This window comes from Mustela nivalis (assembly GCF_964662115.1).
Source record: "Mustela nivalis genome assembly, chromosome: 9".
In the NCBI taxonomy this organism is placed as follows: domain Eukaryota; kingdom Metazoa; phylum Chordata; class Mammalia; order Carnivora; family Mustelidae; genus Mustela; species Mustela nivalis.
The window spans coordinates 16023777-16044291 of NC_139028.1; the positions used below are offsets into that span (position 1 = coordinate 16023777).

Consider the following 20515-nt stretch of genomic DNA (forward strand, 5'->3'; position numbering starts at 1 on the left):
AAAAGACAAGATGTCTATTCAGCACACTGTGCATTTCTGTAAAGACTGTGGATTCCTAAAATGAATGTAGGTATATATTTCTGACATTTACTTTGTAAACAATTATTTCCATCCCTAATGAAGGATGCTGTTGACATAGCATCTAATAGCGCAGAGAAGAGAAAGCCGTCTCTTGCCAAGTTCCGCTGGCAGAGGGCTAAATTAGAAAACCTCTGCTCTCTACGAATGTAAAAGATTTTTCCTGGCTTTATGACAGCCTTACCTCCTGCTCTGAGTTGGACTCAACTTCTCTGGCTAGTGATATTCTTGGAACAGCTGTGATATAGTGAAAAACAAAAACAAAAAAACACCTGGCTTGCAGTTTAAAAAACCTGTATTTGAATGCTGGCTAAGCCACTCATAGCTAGCGATAACTTGGGCAAGTCATTTAACCACTTTGAGCTTCAGTTTCCTTGTCTATAAGACATGGACAGTCACATCTCACAGGGCTGTTATCACAATTAAATGAAATAATATATATTTTAAAAATACCAAGTATGTAATGCCTGATCCAATGTAGGCATGACACAAATGTTTTTTGGATTTAATGATAACTTCTAAACCATGTTGAAGGATAAATTGTCATTTGTTTCTAAAACTTCTCATGATTTCATATTGAACTTTCTTAAAATTAAGAGAATCTTTAAGATTTTTTTTCCTACTATGTTTAAGAATGTTGAAAATCATGATTGATCTGACAAACTTAAGGTGTGTTATAAGGGCAAGTTCAGTTACTCCCCACACAAATGACAAATTACTGCAGAGGAAAGAAACTTTTTTATATTCAGAATTTTGTCAGAGTTGCTCAATCTTGTATGAATAAAAATAGTATCAAAATAACATTAGACTGAACCCTGGATTGGAGTGAGAAGTATCAGTATGAATTCATGGGATTTTTAAAAATACATACACATATAGAAAAGTACAAGAATAAATATGGGGGGTGTATACATATATTTTAGCATTTGTACATATATTTCCTAACTCTCCCACTGACAGGGCCTAGAAGCAGTGACATCCAGCTACAATCAGTACATCTAGGTCCTAGTCTTGGTTCTCTGTAAAAGGAACCAAGGATCCTTGGGAAGGTGGCTGATTCCAGAGCTGTGGTAGGGAAAAGAGAAAATGAGCCTGGAACTTCTTCTGGTGCCAGAGATAAGGAAATACTTAAAATGACATTTTAAAAGGATGAGGGCATGCTGAAAGGATACAGAAACCAACCTGAGTTAGCTCTTCATGGCCAAAGCTGGAACTATTTGAGCACCAAATAAATAATCATACTGAATTATAACTAAGAATAAAATAAACGCTCGTGACAAATACAATGACAATATGATAAAAAATAAATGATTTAATGAATAAATGAAAGGGGAAGAAGGGCAACTCTTCCTTAAAGAAGAATTATAATTAAGAAGTGTAGAAGACGTGGGGAACATTACAACTCACCCCAGAACACTACAGTAATCATTGCTGCAGTCAAGGTCTACCAGTGAACGCTAAAGCGATGGGTGGAAAGTTCGAGAAACAGGATCCGTATAGTCTCAATGTATCTTTTCTAATGTATTAATTACAAAAGGTAAAAGAGTAACTTGACAATGGGGACACCCAGCAGAAATCACCTTAATCAAGAGATCAGGGGACCTGCCCCCACCCCAGTAATTAGACATAATACCATGCATCCCCTGATACAGTGCACTGAGAAGAGCACCTCATCTTTTGATGGTCTTCCCCCAAATCCATAATCTTTACCCAGTCATGAGGAAACACCAGGCAAAACCAGACTGAGAAACAGGCTACAAAACTTGTGACCTGTATGGTTCAGGGTGAGGGAAGGCGGAAGAATGGAGGCAGATTGGGGAAGCCTAAGGAGGCAGGACCACTGGATGCGCCGTGGAATCCAGAGCGGAGGGGCACGTTTGTGAGAAACCGGTGCTGTCTTCCTAAGGCCCATAGCTTAGTTAATAGTACTGAGTCAGTGTTACTTTCTTAGTTTTGATCATTTTGCTAATACGGTTACAGAAAATGTTAGCATTAGGGGAAGTGAGGTTAAGGGCATAGGGAGTCCTTACTGTATTGTTCCAACTCTTCTGGAAATCTAAAATTATTGCAGAATTGACGGTTAAATAATACTGAAGTGAATCCAGCATTGCGTGGTACAAGTTTTATGGTGGAAAACAGAACACGAAATGTCTGAGGGACACAGCAGCCATCCCTGTAGGTGTTAACTTGCAGGCCACATATGAGGTTGGGCTGGTGTTTCGTTTCCAGCAAGGCCAGGCTGGACCAGAGGAGGCTGCCCAAGTTCCTGTCTTCCTAATGGTTTCCCGAAGTCAGATGATAACGTTGGGGTCTTCTGTTATCCTCTGTCACTGGGAGGCACTCGTCTGTGTTCGCACAGTGGTTGACATACGTACACATTCGTCGGTTCAGTGGAGGAATGAATTTGGTTGGCACAGTGAACACTAACCCCTGCATTTGAATAGAAGGCGGTAAATCCTGCCCGGCTGCTTCCATGTCACTTCGCTCTCGCTCACCTCTCACGTCCTTCAGACGCTGTTAAGCAGAAAGCTGCAGACTGGGGCGCCTGGGTGGCTCAGCAGGTTAAGCCTCTGCCTTCGGCTCAGGTCATGATCTCAGGGTCCTGGGATCGAGCCCCACATGGGGCTGTCTGCTCAGCAGGGAGCCTGCTTCCCTTCCTCTCTCTCTGCCTACTTGTGGTCTCTGTCAAATAAATAAATAAAAATTAAAAAAAAAAAAAAAAAAGGAAGCTGCAGACTGTGAATAAAGCACATTCGCCAGGTTCCTGTGAAGAAATAAAAGGGCTTTTATTTTTAAGTGCCTTTCCATTGCCGCTTGTTAAATCTGACAATTATTAACTTGCTCAAAAATAGCTGCGTATCCCGGTGCCAGGGAAGGACACAAAGGTGGCGGCGCACCGGGAGGGCTCTTCGCCACACTTGCTCTCTAGCCCCGGTCTTCCGTCTTCACCGACATACTAAATGTCTACCCTCACTTTCTCCTACAGTAAGGAGCCCTCGTGGGTTTTTAAGAAGAAATCTTCTTTAGAGAGCTTAGATCCGCTTCTGGTCCGCGGTAAGCACTTGGGAAAGAGAAGATGACAGCGTAGTCATTGCAGCAAACCTTTACTCGGCAGCCGCTGTCTACAGCCCTCATGCTAAGTGCTGGGAGGACAGATGTGTATCATTTCTCCCTTCCCTTCTCTCAAGAAATGCAGTCTGATGGGGAAAATTGATAAGTAAAACAGTACGAAAAATTGCTCTTTTCCTCTCGAGTAGCTTACTCAGTATGTTTCAGTAGCATGCCTAAGGCATTATATAATATCTATTTACAAGTGTACTTGTCTGCGTATTCCCATTCATTGTCAGTAACTCACACTCACAATAATGTGATAAAGTAGATATTGTCCCCATTTTGCAAATGAGGAGATCAAGGCTCTAAGAAGTAACTTGCCCAAGGTCACACATTTGCCCAAGCTCAGTAGACAACCCAGGATTTGATCCTAATCTACTTGACTCCAAAGTCTTCCTTAATCCATACCTCATAGGATTACAAATACAATGCTTAGTTGCTTTGACAAGGTTATAGAAGACATCTGGGGACGCCTGCGTGGCTCCATCATTTAAGTGTCTGACTCTCAGTCTCCGCTTGGGTCTTAATCTCAGGGCGTGGAGTTCAAGTCCCACATCAGGCTTCACACTGGACATGGATGGAGCCTACCTGTAGTAATAATAATAATAATGACATCTGCATGTATGCTACTGTAATAGCTCTGGTGAACCTATTGTCTTTTGGCATTTCTTTCAATGTTGCTACTGGCTCGAGTTTTATTTTCTTCAGTTCCCTACAGGAAGCAGAAACAAACATCTACTTAGTACCACTCTCCTTATATGTTAACAGGCACTTTCCTTGTCTTGTGTCTTGTGAAAAGCCACAGTTGAGACTGTACCACAGGCACAGCTCTGCTCTCCTAGCTCTTGCTCTCTTCTTGCCTGTAAGGTGCACCAGTGAGAGCCTTTGTAGTAAAGAGACCAGGCCACCAGGCCCTGTCACTCCTTTGAGATGACACTTTCCACCAGATTCCAGGGAAGGCCAGATTGTAGGAGTTCCACAATGGTTCTTGAGATATTAAAACTTCACAGTGCTATTTAGAGGGTACCCTCAATTTACGTGAGCTAAAACTCACCCTGGGATGATGGTTTAAAGGACAGCAATTATTGGACCTACTTCAGGATCTCCAAACACACATCTTAGAGCTTCTGGTGCTTGTCTGTGTGAGTGAAATTAACATTTTCCTCTTCGAATGTTATTTGAACATCTAGTCCTTGACTCATTGGAGAGTATAGTTTTTCTAGAAAATTAGAAATGCGCATCGATGAGGATAGATGGGTTATGACGTCATACAGGTGGTTAGTCGTGGAGGTGGACTTGAGAGGGCGAGGCCTCTCCGACGGTTCTTTTGTAAGCAGAGTGTAGGACTGAGCTGTGGTCCCGTTATGAAGGGAGAGGCTGTCATTGCCTCCTCCTCCTGGGTGCCAGGGGCAGAGCCGGTGTTGTTCCACCAGGTGTAGACGGTGCCTGAGGCTCTTCCCCACATGCACCCTCAGTTGTCTTCTGAACCCTCAGGGTTCTCTGCACTTCTCTGCCCTTCCTGTACACGTCCTTGAAGTATCACCTCCTGCAAGGCAGTAGTTGATAATGATGGCTTCGCCGAAGAGGGGAGCTGACACTTGACATCTGTGCCCAGGCACGCTACGTGTTCAGTCTCCTTTCACCCTCACAGCACCCTGTCTGGGTGGGTGGATCGTCACTACATTTATAGATATCGAAACTTGGGTTTGGGGAAGTTAAGCCATCTACCAAGGCGACCTGAAGCTAGAAAAGTGGGAAAACTGCTTCAGTTCCCAGAATTTGAGAGACCGTACCCTGCCGTGAGGCTGTGGTGTTGGGATGGGGACTGCTCTCGCGGTCACTACTGCTTGCCACCAGCGTGCATGTCCGTGAGCTACGAGAACGCTTCGCCGACAGCGTGCCGTGTGCCATAGTCTCAAGGGGTGACTCGAGTGCGGGTCTATGTCACCTCACTGACCCTCACGACAGCTCAGCGACTGCAGGTGGTTATTACTTCAGCTTTACACATGGGGACACCAAGGCTCAGAGACTGACACAAAGTCACTTAGCCAGTGAGTCTGGAGCTGGCAGTTTGATCCACTCCTCTTAGAACACTTTTACCTTGTTTTTTGAAGATTGATTCGTTCTAGAGAGAGAGGATGTGCACAAGTGGGTAGGGGCAGAGGGAGAGGAGGAGAGAGAGTCTCAAGCACAGCCCAATGCGGGCCTCATCTCAGGACCCCGAGATCATGACCTGCGCTGAAATCAAGAGTCGGGCTCTCAACTAGTTGTGGCACCAGGCGCCCCTTGAGACACCTCTGAAGCTCACTGTCCAAGCGGCACCGGCCACTAGCTGGGAGTAGAGCCCGTTTCCGTCACGAAGGCCGTGTTCTCCTGCCAGGAATGTTTACAACAACATAAGATGATACTCGTGTAACTTAAAAAATAGTAGGAATTTGTGTCCTCAATAAGAGTATCAGACTAGGTGAGCACTTAGCAAAAGGGCACAAGCTTGCATTTCTACCAGAACTCCCTGAAATTTGTCTTCTGGAATTTCCCTGCACGGAGAGGGCATCTGAGTACGGTGTTTCCAGAGTGCTCGCTGTGTGTCAGAGCTGCAGACTCAGTGTGACTAATGTCGTAAAAGGAAGACCATTGACTCTTGCGAGGTGTAATGCCACTGCAGCCCGTCACTGAGTGAATGAGGGATGCTGGTGAGGGGGGGCTGTGGCTGGCAGGCCAGAGAGCGACACCTGGTAACCAGCTGTCCAGACGCGTAGCTGCCCAGAATGCGTGGGCCAGCACGTAGGGAACCGTTACTCAGTTGCCTTAAAAGGTTTTTGTCTTGCTACTCTGGGTAACGGCTATAAGAGCAGCCAGTCACTCAGTTGTGTTTAGGGAAAATCTTAAAATTTTACTCATTTGCTTATTCCTTATAGACTACAAAAGATAAAGAGTTCTTGGGGTGCTTGGCTGGCTTGGTAAAGTGTGTGGCTCTTGATCTCAGGGTCATGAGGTCAAACCCCATGTTGGGCATAGAGCTCATGGAAAAAAAATTTTTTTTAATTAAAAAAAATGAAGAACTAGGGGCGCCTGGGTGGCTCAGTGGGTTAAGCCTCTGCCTTCGGCTCAGGTCATGATCCCAGAGTCCTGGGATCCAGACCGGCATCCAGTTCTGTGCTCAGCAGGGAGCCTGCTTCCCTTCCTCTCTCTGCCTGCCTCTCTGCCTACTTGTGATCTCTGTCTGTCAAATAAATAAATAAAATCTTTAAAAAAAAAAATGAAGAACTCTTAATCATGGAGTAATTGAAATTCTATAATTTCCTAATTCAAGTTGGTTGTCCACACCAATGGATCTTCTTTCAGCCTTAAAAATACGTGATCTATAAAGTCTTTTATCAGCCTCTCACTCATTCTCTTTGAGAAGAAAACTTCATTTATTTATATATTCATTCAACAAATACCTATGAAATACTTGATATCTTCTAGTCATTGTGCTCAGAGCCAGGGACAAGGCCCAAGGTAGACGCCGTAGCAGGTGCTGCTGTCGATACAGCATCTTGTAGAATTTATTACAAGATGTGCAGTGTGATTGAGAATATAGATAAAAGTAACATTTATTTCCATCCCAATAGATTTCGGTTTTGGAAATTTCTTTAAAAGTGGCGAACTGCTGGCAACCTGGTGTGGCAGCCCCCCTTACGCAGCCCCGGAGGTCTTTGAAGGGCAGCAGTACGAGGGACCGCAGCTGGATATCTGGGTACCTCTTTGCTTTGCTGTGTTAAATGCGTCTCTAGCGGTAATAACTGGAACTCTGGCCCATCTTTGAAGCTCTTGGTACTTAACACAGAGGTAGCATTTCCCTGTCCACTGGACTGTAATTAGAGCATTTTTGAATGGGGCTCTAGGAAGAACTGCTTGGGACAGATGATATTACTTTAATATCGGCAATAATTTAAAGTTAAGTAGTCATCAAAATGATTAAATTCAGATCTTTGAAAGTATTTATTATAGGGTATTTTATTGCAATAGAGTGTTAGTTTTGCTTTGTTTTGTTTTGAAATTCTGAGAAAATAGTAAATCCAAATGGGTTTTTTCAGCCCATACGATTTTAAGGGCCCTGGGGATGTTGAGGGGAACAGTGTTTAAAGTCCTCAGTGGGAAAGTGACTGCGTTGTTTTCTTCCCTAGAGCATGGGAGTTGTGCTTTACGTCCTTGTCTGTGGAGCTCTGCCTTTTGATGGACCAACTCTTCCAATTTTGAGGCAGAGAGTTTTAGAAGGAAGATTCCGGATTCCGTATTTCATGTCAGAAGGTAACCTGTTTGTCTTATTACACTTGTTCTTTACAGGATTTGTGCTCCGAATGAAACGCCTCAGCGAAGGCTTTCCTTGTTCTAAGAGTTTGGGTGCCAAACAAAGTGACTGAGTCACTTGAGAAGCCATAGAAATAAGCAGCCCCTCCGTGTAGGTGAGAGAGCTGTAGCCTTCCTGCTTGTAACTGAAAACGGAAAGCTTTCCAGGTTAAGCACGGCAAGTCTTCACATGTATTCTGGGTCTATAAATGTCCCCGGTTTATTTTAGACTTAGAGAAGCACCGTGTAGATAGGTTCACAACCATTTTACTCTAAGCATGAAATAGATTTTCCTGTATCTTTTGGTGAGAAGTTGCAAAATTAGGTTTTTTGATTGAATTAAAAACTGGCGAAGCTGTCGGATCAAGATGCCGGGCCCCAGTCCATCTTGGATTAGCTTGTTCCGTGCAACCTTGGGTTTTGGTTGTCATCCTTAACTCTTTCATTCCTAGTGACGGTAGAAATACAGCTCTCTGGTAGTTGGGAGTGTAGACTTTAGAGCCAGGCTGCCTGGTTTTGATCCCGAGTTCACCACTTACGGGCAGTCTGCCCTTGACGAGTTCGTCCCCTCTCAGTGCTTCCGAGTCCTCTGTCTGCAGCATGGGAAGAGCAGCGCTGCCTGGTCCCGCCGCTGTGAGGCCGAACGGAGGCACTCTGTGTCCAGCACCTTGCATGGTGCCTGGCACATCGCAGAGGGTATGAGGCTCACTTATGTGGGGTGGTAGAGGGCATGGTGTCTGCCCCGAGAATAAGTTAGTGCCCGAGTCCCAGCCGTGCAGTTTTTGTGATATAATCAGAAGTAACTAATGCTTCGTGTGCGTTTCTCTTAGCTGCGCTGACTGGAGAAGAGCAGCAGGCCGCGGGAGGGCGGCCTCACACACACAGCCCCACTCCGTGGGCGCTCCTTGTAGTGGGAAGCTGGCTTTTGTCTTCAGCTGAACCTAAGGCTGTGTCTAGATCTTTTCACTCGAGAAATTTGATAGAAAGTTTCATTTAGCACCAAACTGGACAGACCTACACCCTTCTGATTTATCTTTCTTTCTTTCTGTCTGTCTGTCTTTCTTTCTGTCTTTCTTTTTTAAGATTTTACCCATTTATTTGACAGAGATCATAAGTAGGCAGAGAGAGGAGGAAGCAGGCTCCCCGCTGAGCAGAGAGAGAGGCCACTGTGGGGCTCGATCCCAGGACCCTGGGATCATGACCCGAGCCAAAGGCAGAGGCTTAACCCACTGAGCCACCCAGGCACTCCCCCGCTCCTGATTTTCTGAAGTACTCATTCACGGTGGCGGTTACTTTTGTGTCAGCATTCGCCATGGGAACCTGACCGCTACAGCTGGCTTTCATGTGTTCCTTTATTCGTTTGACCTTCTGCTTTCCAGTGGGCACTGTGGAGGACACAGAGATTAATGCCATTGTGCAGAGTCACATGAGTCAAGCCAGTACCCGGAAGTGCAAGGTGATTTACCTGACTTTCATAACATTGTGTTTTCCGTAGATTGTGAGCATCTTATTCGAAGGATGCTGGTGCTGGACCCATCCAAACGGCTAACGATAGCTCAAATCAAGGAGCATAAATGGATGCTCGTAGAAGTTCCTGTACAGAGACCTGTTCTCTATCCACAAGGGCAAGAAAATGAGCCATCCATTGGGGAATTTAATGAACAGGTTCTGCGACTGATGCACAGCCTCGGAATAGATCAGCAGAAAACCATCGAGGTAAAGTGACCAGAGATTTGACTGACGGTCTTTTGGCACAGCCACCCCCGCACATGGGCGTTTATATGGGATTGGGGAAAGACAAAGATGGAAACTTATCAAAGTAGACAATTTCTTTTAAGATGAAGCATGAAGTTTCATCCAGGGCGTGAGCTAGTCTATATGGATCATAGATGTACAGCTCGGGAACAAGGCTGAGGGCTGACCGGGAAGCAGGGAGAGCCTGCATCGTGTTTAGGAAAGCCAGAGGCTGAGCGGTCAGAAACAGGTGGATTCCAGAATCGGAATACTCCGGGTCGTAGAAAGGAGAGGGCTGTGAGCCTGGGAAACTCCCCCTCACTTTTATTTCTGTCCATTAAGTAGTTAACGTATTCCTAGGAGAAACACATTTATTACCTCCACAGCAGTGCTCTCATGGAGCATAACGCGAAAGAATACAAAATGCCTCTTGTGAACTTCAAGTGCTCCAAGCCGTGCTGCGGCGATGAAGCCAGGCTGGCTCCCCTGCTCAGCTCGTCCCGTGCTCAGCGGCCTTTCTGTCCCCGCCACGAAGCAGATCTAGGACGCAGCTGGGAGGGCAGCCTACGGGCCCTGCTTCCTGCCTGGCGTGCTCTGAACCTGGGGCGCCCTGCGGGGCAGCCTTGCGGACAGTTGGGTGGGATTAGAAGCCAGGGAGCAGCTGTTCCTGCATTCTGCTGGGACCCTGGGAAAGCTGGCCAGCGAGGGATGTGAAAAATTGGGAAGCAACTTTATTTTCAAGGCTTCAGGAGGGTGGGACCACAAAAACAAGAGGAAAAAATTACCTAAGAACGGAGACACGGCGTCTCTCCATCCAGCCTCCCAGTGTTACCCTCCAGCCCAAAAGAACACCAGAAATTTCCCCAAAGACTTTAATCATTCACTGCAGAGTTTGCAACAGTTGGGACTTGTGTTGAAGTTAGGGAATTCGAGCTTGTGGGCCCGGGTTGTAAGCGACCGTACCCCGTAGTCACAGCTCAGGGATGGGACCGTGTGGCAGCTCTGGGAACTTGTGACCCGAGACAGCGGTGGCATTTTTCCTGCACGCAGAAAAGCAAGTACAGCCTGTTACTGTGAAAGGGCCAGTCACTTAGAGGCCTCAGCCTTCGTGTAGTCAGTTCTGGAAACTCAGAACTGTCTGTCTTCCTCCTGAATTCTGGAACAGCTTTCATTCTAGACACACTTCGTTCACTACTCTGTCTTCAGGAACACATGATTTCTCCTGCTTTTTCAGAAAGCTGTAGCTCACCACACTGGTCCTTACGCTTCTCCGCCTTCGGCACTTGCTTTCTCTTTCAGTCTTTGCAGAACAAGAGCTACAACCACTTTGCTGCCATTTATTACTTGTTGGTGGAGCGCCTGAAATCACACCGGAGCAGTTTTCCCGTGGAGCAGAGACTCGACGCCCGCCAACGGCGGCCCAGCACCGTGGCTGAACAGACCGTTGCCAAGGTAACGCCGCATTAGCCCGTGGTCTCATCTTGCAGGTGCCTGTTCCCAGGTTTGACACATTCTTCATCTTGTCGTACAACAAAGGGTTAGGATCTCATCTACAAGCGGTTCTTCTGTAAGGTTTCTACCCGTCACTTCCTAGATCCTCAAATGTTTTAGCATCTTCCTATTTCTTTTCTTTCTTAAGATTTTATTTCTCTATTCTACAGAGAGAGAGACAGAACACGAGCATGAGCAGGGGGCAGAGGAGGCAGAGGGAGAGGGAGAGGCAGACTCCCCGCTGAGCAGGGAGCCCAATGTGGGACTCGATCCCGAGATCCTGAAATCATGACCTTAACCAACTGAGCCACCCAGGTGTCCCTGCATCTTCCTGTTTCTAAGGATTAATCTTATTTCAAACAGTTTTTTTTTCCTTTAGAAAAAGAGTTTTCTCATCTTTAATCATTGACTGATGGTGAGAATCAATATAACTGGCCTGTACACTCGATTCCACTTAACAAATTTTTACTGAGATTTAGCCTATGCAAGCTTCTGTTCTTAGGCATGATAACGGATGGGCTGCATAAAACTCGGACATGGCTCTCAGAGATCAGAGACGTGACAGTGTAAAAGCAAAGTAAGACATCACATAAATAACCACCATTCCAAACAGAGAAAGGTAAATGTGGGAGAACCAGCGCGGGCAAACGGGAGGGCGACACATGCGCCTAGGAGAGGCTTCGTGGGAGAGTTGGCATTTCTGACGGAGCTCAGATCTTCAGGGATGTGTAGGCCTCTGCTGGGGAGAGGCAGGAGTTGAAGGCATTGTGTGTAGGCAGCAGAAGCACTCAGTGGGCAGGCGTAGGGAGCTGACCTGAAGCGCACAGGGAAACGAAGAAGTTGGCATGGGGAGCTGAAGCCGTGCCATGAAGGGCTTCGGATGCCAAGGGAGGGAGTTGACGTACAGTTCAGGAAATACCACAGAACGACTGGAGATGGATATGATACAGTCATACCCAGGCTTTACGCGGACTCCTCTGTGACATCAGGACAGGGAAGAGAAGAGCGTAGGGGAAAGCAGTGAGGAGCTTGGGTAACGCGGTGCTGGCGGGTGCAGAATGGAGGGGTGAGCGCAGGGTCACCTCGGGCGGACTCCGGATGTACCCAGCGGTGGCTGGCGGAGGCAGCGCAACTCACTGCTCAACACAAGTGCTCCGGAGCCAGCCTCGATTCAGCCCTTGCCTGCTGCCTGACCTTCGGGAAGTTCCTTCAGGCCTTTCTGTGCCTCAGTTTCCCAAACTATAAAATGGGGGAAATTGAAGAACGTTCTAATGTTTGAATTAGTTGATAACTGTGCAACACTTAGAATGTGCCCACACTTGTCAGTTCTATAAAGTAAGATGGAAACGTTGGGGAGGAAGGGACAGCAGTGACTTAGAGATGACTCTGTTCCCGGGCCCGAGGCTGGGAGAGTAAGTGGTGGTGCTGACTTGGTTACTTGAAACGAAGAATAGATCTGGATCCCAGGACGGGGGCTGAGGCCAAAGGGAGTCGGAAAATCATCTATGTAGAGGTTGAGAAGAGGCATGTGGTTCATTCGTACAATCCATTAGGACTTCCTCCACTTTTGTGAGTGCTTACTTTGTGTCAAGGGCAAGGAAGAGCAGAGAAGTTCTGACTTTTTGTATTTTGTGTTTGGCAGTTTTATAAAGTTTATAGGCGTTACTAGAATTTTGCATTGGCATTAAGCAAATGGTATACACTGTTACACACACTTTAACGTATGAAACAATGTGAATATTGACACTAACGTGAGCAACGCATGGAGAAAGTTCAGGTCTTTGGATTAGAGTGTCTCGGAGCAGTTGGAGTCCTTCAGTGATCAATCGTATTGCTTTCAAGAGAGGAGGGGATAAAATGAGAACTCCTCGGTTGGGTTAGTGAAAGTGAGATGCAGTGATACCCCTTCCCTCTGGAAAACGGTGCCAGGCAGAAGGACAAGAAGCAAGAAAGCCCCCAGTGCTCACGGGCTTTCCCTCCCAGTTGTCTTTATTCTTGTTCATATTACGCAAGCAGGGATATGGGGTTACATACATGATCAACCCCGGGCTCGTGCACATTACTGCACATGATTGCCTTTCTTCTCTAAGCGGGAAGCAGATTCCCTGGGAGAGCTCAAATTATGTGAAATTCGGCTGAGAGTTCAGAGGTATAACATGTCTTCCTGTGTTTGATAATCTGTTTTATTACCAACCACCACATGAATTCTTCTCCTGTTACATATTGACCTAAGTTGTCATAGAAAGCTCCTTACTGGGACTTAAAAATGTGTCTCATTCAAGTAGAGTCTTCAGGTCCCTTCGCAGACTTGTCTAGAGAGCCTCCGGGTGCTTGGGAGCAGCCCTGGGACTGGAGAAGGCGCCCCTCCCCTGAGAGTCCACACTTGGGTGTGGTTGAACCTGCAGAGAAATGGCTTTCTCTCCGCTTCAAGCTGAGTAGCACCTTCTCGCTTTAGTTCTTTGTTCTGCTGTTGGCTTGAACAGTGCAGAGCCCGCATTAGTTGGTAGAGCCGTAGGAAATTGGGGAGGTAGCGTGATCCCGTGCAAAGATCACATGAGCTGTGGAATCACGCAGACCTTGGGTTCCAAACTGAGCTGAGCGACTGGCCGGCCAGCCTCTGTCGCTCAGTGTCCTTAAATATAAAAGGGAAATAGCGATGCCTAGCGATGCCCCCTTCATAAGTTTGCTACAGAGATAAAATCCGGCAACTTACTGCAGGAGCTTAGCTCAGCAGATGGAGTGCTTCTGTGCCAGGCTCAGTCTCCCTGCCGCTGCTGCGTCCATTTTCCAGGACGGATGGTCCCAGTGAGAAAGGACCATTATTACTATCGAGAAGACGGTGAGAGCCCTGTCTCAGAATGATTCCGAGTACTTCTGTTTGCCATATGCTATGTAAGAAGTATTACCTCTAGTTGACTGCAGACAACTGTTTAGAAGAAATACGTGTTATGCCTGCTCTCACGAACCCCAGCTGCTAGCCCTTCCACCGCCGGTTTCTACGGCTGCAGGCGGACCGGGGTGAGCGGTCATCCCAGCTGCTCTGGAACTACTGACCAGAGCCTGCCCTCTACAGCTGTAAGAAGAAGCATTGTGTGGTTGGCCCCAAGGTACCACAGCCTTGGGGATGGTGCTTAAACCTTAAAAGGTTATTTTCCCACAGTTCTGGACACTGGAAGTCCAAGGTCAAGGTGCCAGCAAGATGAACTTCTGGTGAGAACTCTCAGCTGCCTACTCAGTGTGCCCTCACATAGCCTTTCCTCTGCACATGCAGAGAGAGAGATGTCTGGTGTCTCACCCCTTCTTAGCGGGACACTAGTCCTGTCAGATTGGGAGCCCACCCTTAGGACTTCGTATTTCCTTATTACCTCCTGAAAGGCTCTCTGTCCAAATACAGTTGCACTGGGGGTTAGGGCTTTAACACACAGATGGAAGGGGTGTGGCAGCACACAATTCTGTCCCTAACCAGCACATTCCTATTGGAGCAGTAAAGATTTTCCCATGGGAGAAAACAGTATTTTCTTCGTAACGGTTATTCTAAAAAATGCAAAATCAGAAGAAGACAAATGCAAAATCAGATTCCAGACAATAAATGCATGGTCTAAAAAGTCATTACAATTAATTAAAGGACTCGCGCCCAGGTCTGTGGAGGAGAGAAGCTACAATCATACCAATATCGTTCCTTTTTGTTTGAATTTAAAACTCACCACCGTATGTCCCTTCAAGTGATCATAGCAGGGGAAAAAATAGGCCATTCCTCTGCCTTTTAGACACTAGTATAGTCCTTCAGATGTTTGGCAGTGTCCATTGTGTGGACGTGAGCATGGTCTATGGCCACTCTTGAAGAAACTAGTGAGGTCAGCTTCCTTGGGATGTTAATCGTCCATCTGTGCATTAAAATGACATACTCTCTAGTCCACGCTCCAGTGCAGAGCAGGCCATTTGAATATTTTCATCCTACCTTGTTCCAGAAAGACTCCTTTAATCCCTTCAGTGATTGCAAGAATCCAAAACAACAACAAAAAAACCACCTATCATTCTGTTTCCTCTGAAGTGGTTGTCACCATCGAATGTGTTCCTCCTCTCACCATAGCAGGCTCACAGTAAGTTGTTGCTGTAGCCCAGGTTGGACATGAAATTTGTCAAGGAAAATGTGTTACGCTTGGTCTGGCATAGCATGACCCTGCCATTTAAAAGTCACAGCTGATAGAGGGCAGAAACGGAGAAGAAACAGCTCACCCTAGTTATCACGTTAGTACCTCATTTCCAGTGCAATATCTTTAAATAATGCTTTGCCCTAATAATTTAAATTATTTTGCACACGAGCAGCAGCCCAATAAATTTGGGAACCAGAAATTAAAGTTCAGCTCTATCCTTTGATTGAAAAGCTGATGATAAGGGTAAGAAGAACACATGAAATATACTTTATTGGAAACTTTACATTCTACATTATGACATGAGGACTTAAAAAATTAATGACTTAAAATTAATGAGGACTTAAAAAATTAATGACTTAAAATTAAATGACTAACACTTGAAAGGAAAAAGGAGCTGTTTAGCCTCAAAAGTAGCCCAGGAAATAAGAGTGAAGAATGATGATGTAAGAAAAGCCTTTTCTTTATCATGCTCAGTGTTGTTCACAGTGTACTTTTTTTTTTTCTGATTTTACCATCCATATGATACAACACTTGGCTATTGCTACTTTATTCCTTGTCTCACACAGCACATCTAATGATGTTAATGTTGGACTGCACCAAACATAAGGTATATTCTAAATATATTCAAAGTATATTCAAATAGAAGGTACATTTCTAACGCACCCCCCATTGTCGAAAACCATCCACCCAAAATCTTAACAGAGAACCGTTAGACAATAACTGAGAACAGAATTATGCATTTGCAGACTAATCCCTGTGATCCTTTCACGACTTTAGAAGGAAGGAGAAGGGCAGAATTAACATGACTAAGTGAACGACCTTTCATGTTACCTTTTGCAATCCTAACTTCACTGTGAAATAGGTATTGTGCCCTTTTCTGGGTAAAGAAAATGGGACTCGGAGAGGTTAGGTAGTTCACACAGTTCGGGCTGGAGCCAAGACTCAGACCAGGTCTCTGGAGGAGAGAAGCTACAATCATACCAATATCATTCCTTTTTGTTTGAATTTAAAACTCACCACCCTATGTCCCTTCATTAGAGCAGGGAAAAAATAGGCCATTCCTCTATCTTTTAGACACTAGTATGTTCCCTGAGATGTTTGACAGTGTCCATTATGTTCAAAAGACATCTAATAAATTATTCTACTAGCTCCGAAGAGATGGGAGGGAAGGATTACCCAGTAATTTCATCTTTAAAATCAATCTTTGCCCCCCAAAACATCAAATCCTTTCCAGTTGTCCTCAAGAAAGATTCTGTTACATGGTTTTTTAAATTATATTTTTAGGGACGCCTGGGTGGCTCAGTGGGTTAAGCCTCTGTCTTTGGCTCAGGTCATAGTCCCAGGGTCCTGGGATCGAGCCCCACGTCGGGCTCTCTGCTCCGCAGGGAGCCTGCTTCCCCTCTGCCTGCCTCTCTGCCTACTTGTGATCTCTCTCTCTGTCAAATAAATAAAATATTTTAAAAAATTATATTTTTTAAGATTTTTTTATTTGACACTGAGAGGGAATGGGAGTGGAGGAAGAGGCAGAAGGGTAGCTGACTCCCCACTTAGCACGGAGCCTGACTTAAGGCTCGATCCCACGACCCCGAGATCATGACCTAAGCCGAAACCAATAGTCAGATGCTCCAACCACCTGAGCCACCCAGGCACGCCTTTATGATTTTTTAAAAGAAGAGTTTGTAATTTTTGTTTACTTAGCATTGTTAACAAATGAGACGTGAAAATGGGCTTAAAACCATCTGGAGCTTTCTCCAGTAGGTTCACTTCAGAAACATAAGTTGCTCGGCAATAAGTATCTCGCTTTCCGCTGGGCCAACAGGCTATGTTCGTTTTCTGCACCTCCTTGGAAGGAGGATACCCTCGTCACCTCCAAGAAACTGCCACTTCTCTGCCACTTCATTTCTTCCTCTGCACACATACCCTTGTCAGGAAATACATCCCATCTCCCCCCACCAGAAAAACAAAGTGCAGTACATTTTGTGTTCCAGGTGAGAGAGAGTGTGTGTGTGTCTGTCTGTCTAGATGTGTGCGCACCCCTGATTCCATTCTGTGCTCTGAGACATGGGAACTTTTCTATTCTTTATATCTTTCCACGGTGATATACTTAAGAATATAGACAATATATGTTTGTTGAACAGCATTCTTAGGTTCTTTGCAGAAACCAGCTTTCTTGTGTGTGTGAAAGTCAGGCACCTCCTTGCGGAACAGGAAGGAACAGACTGCCTCACATCGGTACCTGTCCCACATATATATTTTATCAAATTTTTTTCTGAGGTTCTAACAAATAACGGCTTATTCTTTAGTTTACCAGGAAGAGTTATTTTACTCCAACAATTTTGTGTTTTTGTATGGAAAGTAGTAACATTTCCAAACTGTTCTTGCCATATTTTCAGGCCCAGACGGTGGGGCTGCCGGTGACCGTGCACTCACCCAGCGTGCGGCTGATGCGGTCCGCCCTCCTCCCACAGGCGTCCAACGTGGAGGCCTTTTCATTCCCAGCATCCGGCTGCCAGGCGGAAGCAGCATTTATGGAAGAAGAGTGTGTCGACACGCCAAAGGTACGGACGTGTTTGAAAGACTCTGAGCTTGCTGGTTGGCCGGGCCCTCGCTTTGGTCCACGAGTGTTGTACTTTGGCTTTGTTGACCTTTGTCATTTCCTTAAGTCACTCAGGAGTGTTGTTTTTGTGCAGAAGACCTGAGGAAAACATCCAGGCCAAACCTGGCTCTCCTGTCCTCTTATCGTTGTGGCTGTTGCATAACTCTTTAGACCTTCTGTGTACTTTGCAAAATCCTTCTTTCCCTTTCCTTAACCAGTCCCTTCCCTCCTCAGGTTTCTAGATCCCTCTTAGGTGTGGGATTTAAAAAAAAATTGTTATTCTGAAAACAAAAGTAATTTTTGTGCAAAGTTGGGCTTTGTATGTTATCATTGCCTCTTATCTGCGTGCGGGCTGCAGCTGCAAAGTGACGGGGCCGTCTTGTTTGGTTCAATTTAATTTTAAGGTTTTATTTATTTATTAGAGAGAGAGAGAGAAAGCACAAGCAGGAGGAGGGGCAGAGGGAGAAGCAGGGACCCTGGGATCATGACCTGAGCTGACGGCAGACCCTTAACCAACTGAGCCACCCAGGCGCCCCTGTTCAGTGTTTTGTTTGTTTTCGTCCTTTTGAGTATACGTGATGGAGATAAGTTTATCCTCGTATCCTGCGTGAAGTTGGCTTGTAGCACATAGATGATGATAGCTTCTCTCACGTATGGGGTGCTTATTCATCCATGTTTTATCTACTTAGCCTCAAGCGGTGTCCAGAGGCTTGTGTTAATGGGCAGACCTTGGAGTGTGTTCAGAGTAGACTCTGTTCCTCCACCAGTTGTGAACTTGGGTGGGGTGACTGCTTCGAACCTCTGTGTTCTGTAAAACAAGAATACCCAACTCTGTGAGCCTCTCGGGAGGGTCGAGATCGTGTGTGTGAGATTCTCGGCGTATTGTAAACACTCATTATTGGCTTCCTGTCTTTTTAGCTGCTTTAGGTGATGAGAGGATAATTCAGACATGAGTTTTGCCTCCAAGGTGACAGTCTAGCGGAGGAGACAGGAGAACTAGAGCACAGGGCCAAGCGATGACTAAATTGACAAATATCATCAGTCCCTTAAAGAAATGTAAATCCAAGTGCGACAAGCCTGGGAGGAAGCAGGGGAAGATGCCCTTAGCTGGTCTGATCAGGAAGGTGTGGGTTAACCGTCAGAGCTGGGAATTGAGGGGTGCGCAGAATAGGGGCGGACGCCGTTTTGGTGGAAGGGAAAGTCTGAGCAAGCAGATGTCAGGGAAACTTAAGTCCGTCCAAAAGCAGTAGCCCCGTGTGTGTGTGAGGAAGAGGGGAGATGGAGGGGGGTTGGGTGAAGTGCAGACGAGCAGCTCTGCTTTGAACCGCAAGCCCGAGCGCACCAGCTTTTCCTCCAGGCTGCCGTCCGCGGCAGGAGGATGCGTGCCAGGGTTGTCAGGAGAAGGTTTCACAGGGACTTCTTCAGCGTAGGAGGAAACAAGTGAAGGTTTTTGGTCAAGGAAGCCGCCAAATGCATGTTGTGCTTCAGAAATTAGCTGGAAGGTCCATAGCCTGCGTTGGATGGGGCCAGGGGCAGTGGCGGCTTCGAGCAGTGTGCCCAGCGGGGAGACGACGAGGGCCTGCACTGGGCTCGCGCGCGGGAAGCTGCCGGGGAGGGAGGGGCCGATGTGAGATTGTGCGGCCAAACGGATCGACTGTTCCGTCCAGAGAAACAAAGTCCGAACTCATACCAGTATGTCTGGAGGTCGAGCTGATTCACAGGTTAGGTAATGTGTTTAGCTAAACCATAGTCAAGGCAGCTTGAGGCCAGTCTGCACTGTCACGTGTCAGGCCGAGTTGGTGACGGTGAGTTCATGTCCATGTCCCCAAGGACGAGGCCACTTCCCGCGGACAGTCTGTTTTCTCTGCCTGTGGCTGCCTAGACGATGTTCAGTCACCTCATTGACTTTCACATTCTCACCTAGAAATGAAGCTATAAATTGGGACAACATAATTCATTTATTTTTAAGATCTAAATCTGTTTAAAAAATTAAAATGCATTCTGCTGTAAGCTTATCTGTGAGGGCATCAGGCCTGAAATACAGATTGGGCACTGCCTGCTGTATTATATAGGGCAAGCTATTTTTAAAGCTTGTGATTGTTACCGTAACTAGGAAACAGACAGGAAATGAATGATTTTGTGAACGATAAAGGCAGGAGCTAGATGCAGTATTTGCATTTGTAGGAACAGCAGTAACGCGCTGGATGCGGCCACCTACAAGGGCAGGGCTCCGCGGGCCCTCGGCCAGGCCACTCACATCCACTGGTCTTAGCTGTGGACTATTTCGTTGATGTCGGGGAAAATGCTGATCCCTCTTCTCTCCCTAGGACCTCCCTTTGGGAACCCGTCAATAAATGCACACGCACGGAGCTGCAGGGCCACAGCTCTGTGGTTCACAGGGCCTCACTCGCATTTACTGGGACACCCACTTCTGTCTCCTGCAAGATGCTTCCTAAATGAATGTATTGTTCGTTCATTTCTACCCCCAGTTGGTGACAGGTATTGGCATCACAGAGATTTTACCTCTCTTTTTCTTGCGGAAGCCTTAAAATCGTCAGTAAAATCCCTTAGGGAGTTGGCCTTGAAACATTGGCTTGGGGCTCCTCCAAAAACTACCACCTTTCTGAGACCACTACCCAACTCTGAGCAGAACTGAGACCCCCCCACCCCGTGACAGACCATGTTGAGGGGGCAGGTGCACAAACCCTCCAGAGGCAGCCTTTCTCTTTTAAGGGTTTCTTTGAGGGTAACCAGCTTCTTTCCAGTTTCATTGAGAAGTAATTGGCATGCATCATTGTGTACGTTCAGGGTGTACAGTCTGATGGTTTGATCACACGTACCACGGCCGCAGGTTCAGCTAACATCCATCTTCTCGCATAGATTCAATAAAGAGAGAAGAAAAGAAAAAAAATTCCTTTTGATGAGAACTCTTAGGATTTATTGTCTTACAACTGACCTGTGTGTTGGACGCAGCATCAGCTGTAGCCATCATGGCACACATCCCGTCTCTGGCGCTTAC

At 46.3% G+C, this 20515-nt stretch overlaps 1 protein-coding gene across 5 annotated transcripts in view; it reads left to right on the forward strand.

Moving 5' to 3' along the window:
* The window catches only part of SIK2 (salt inducible kinase 2), a 127528-nt gene that overhangs the window by 95209 nt on the left and 11804 nt on the right, over window positions 1–20515 (forward strand). For all 5 annotated transcript variants that reach the window (XM_082684288.1, XM_082684286.1, XM_082684289.1 and 2 more), the window contains exons 5-9: window positions 6804–6928; window positions 7359–7482; window positions 9017–9237; window positions 10555–10707; window positions 17294–17458. In XM_082684288.1, the coding sequence (XP_082540414.1) occupies window positions 6804–6928; window positions 7359–7482; window positions 9017–9237; window positions 10555–10707; window positions 17294–17458 (788 nt within the window). The remainder of the gene's footprint in view (window positions 1–6803; window positions 6929–7358; window positions 7483–9016; window positions 9238–10554; window positions 10708–17293; window positions 17459–20515) is intronic.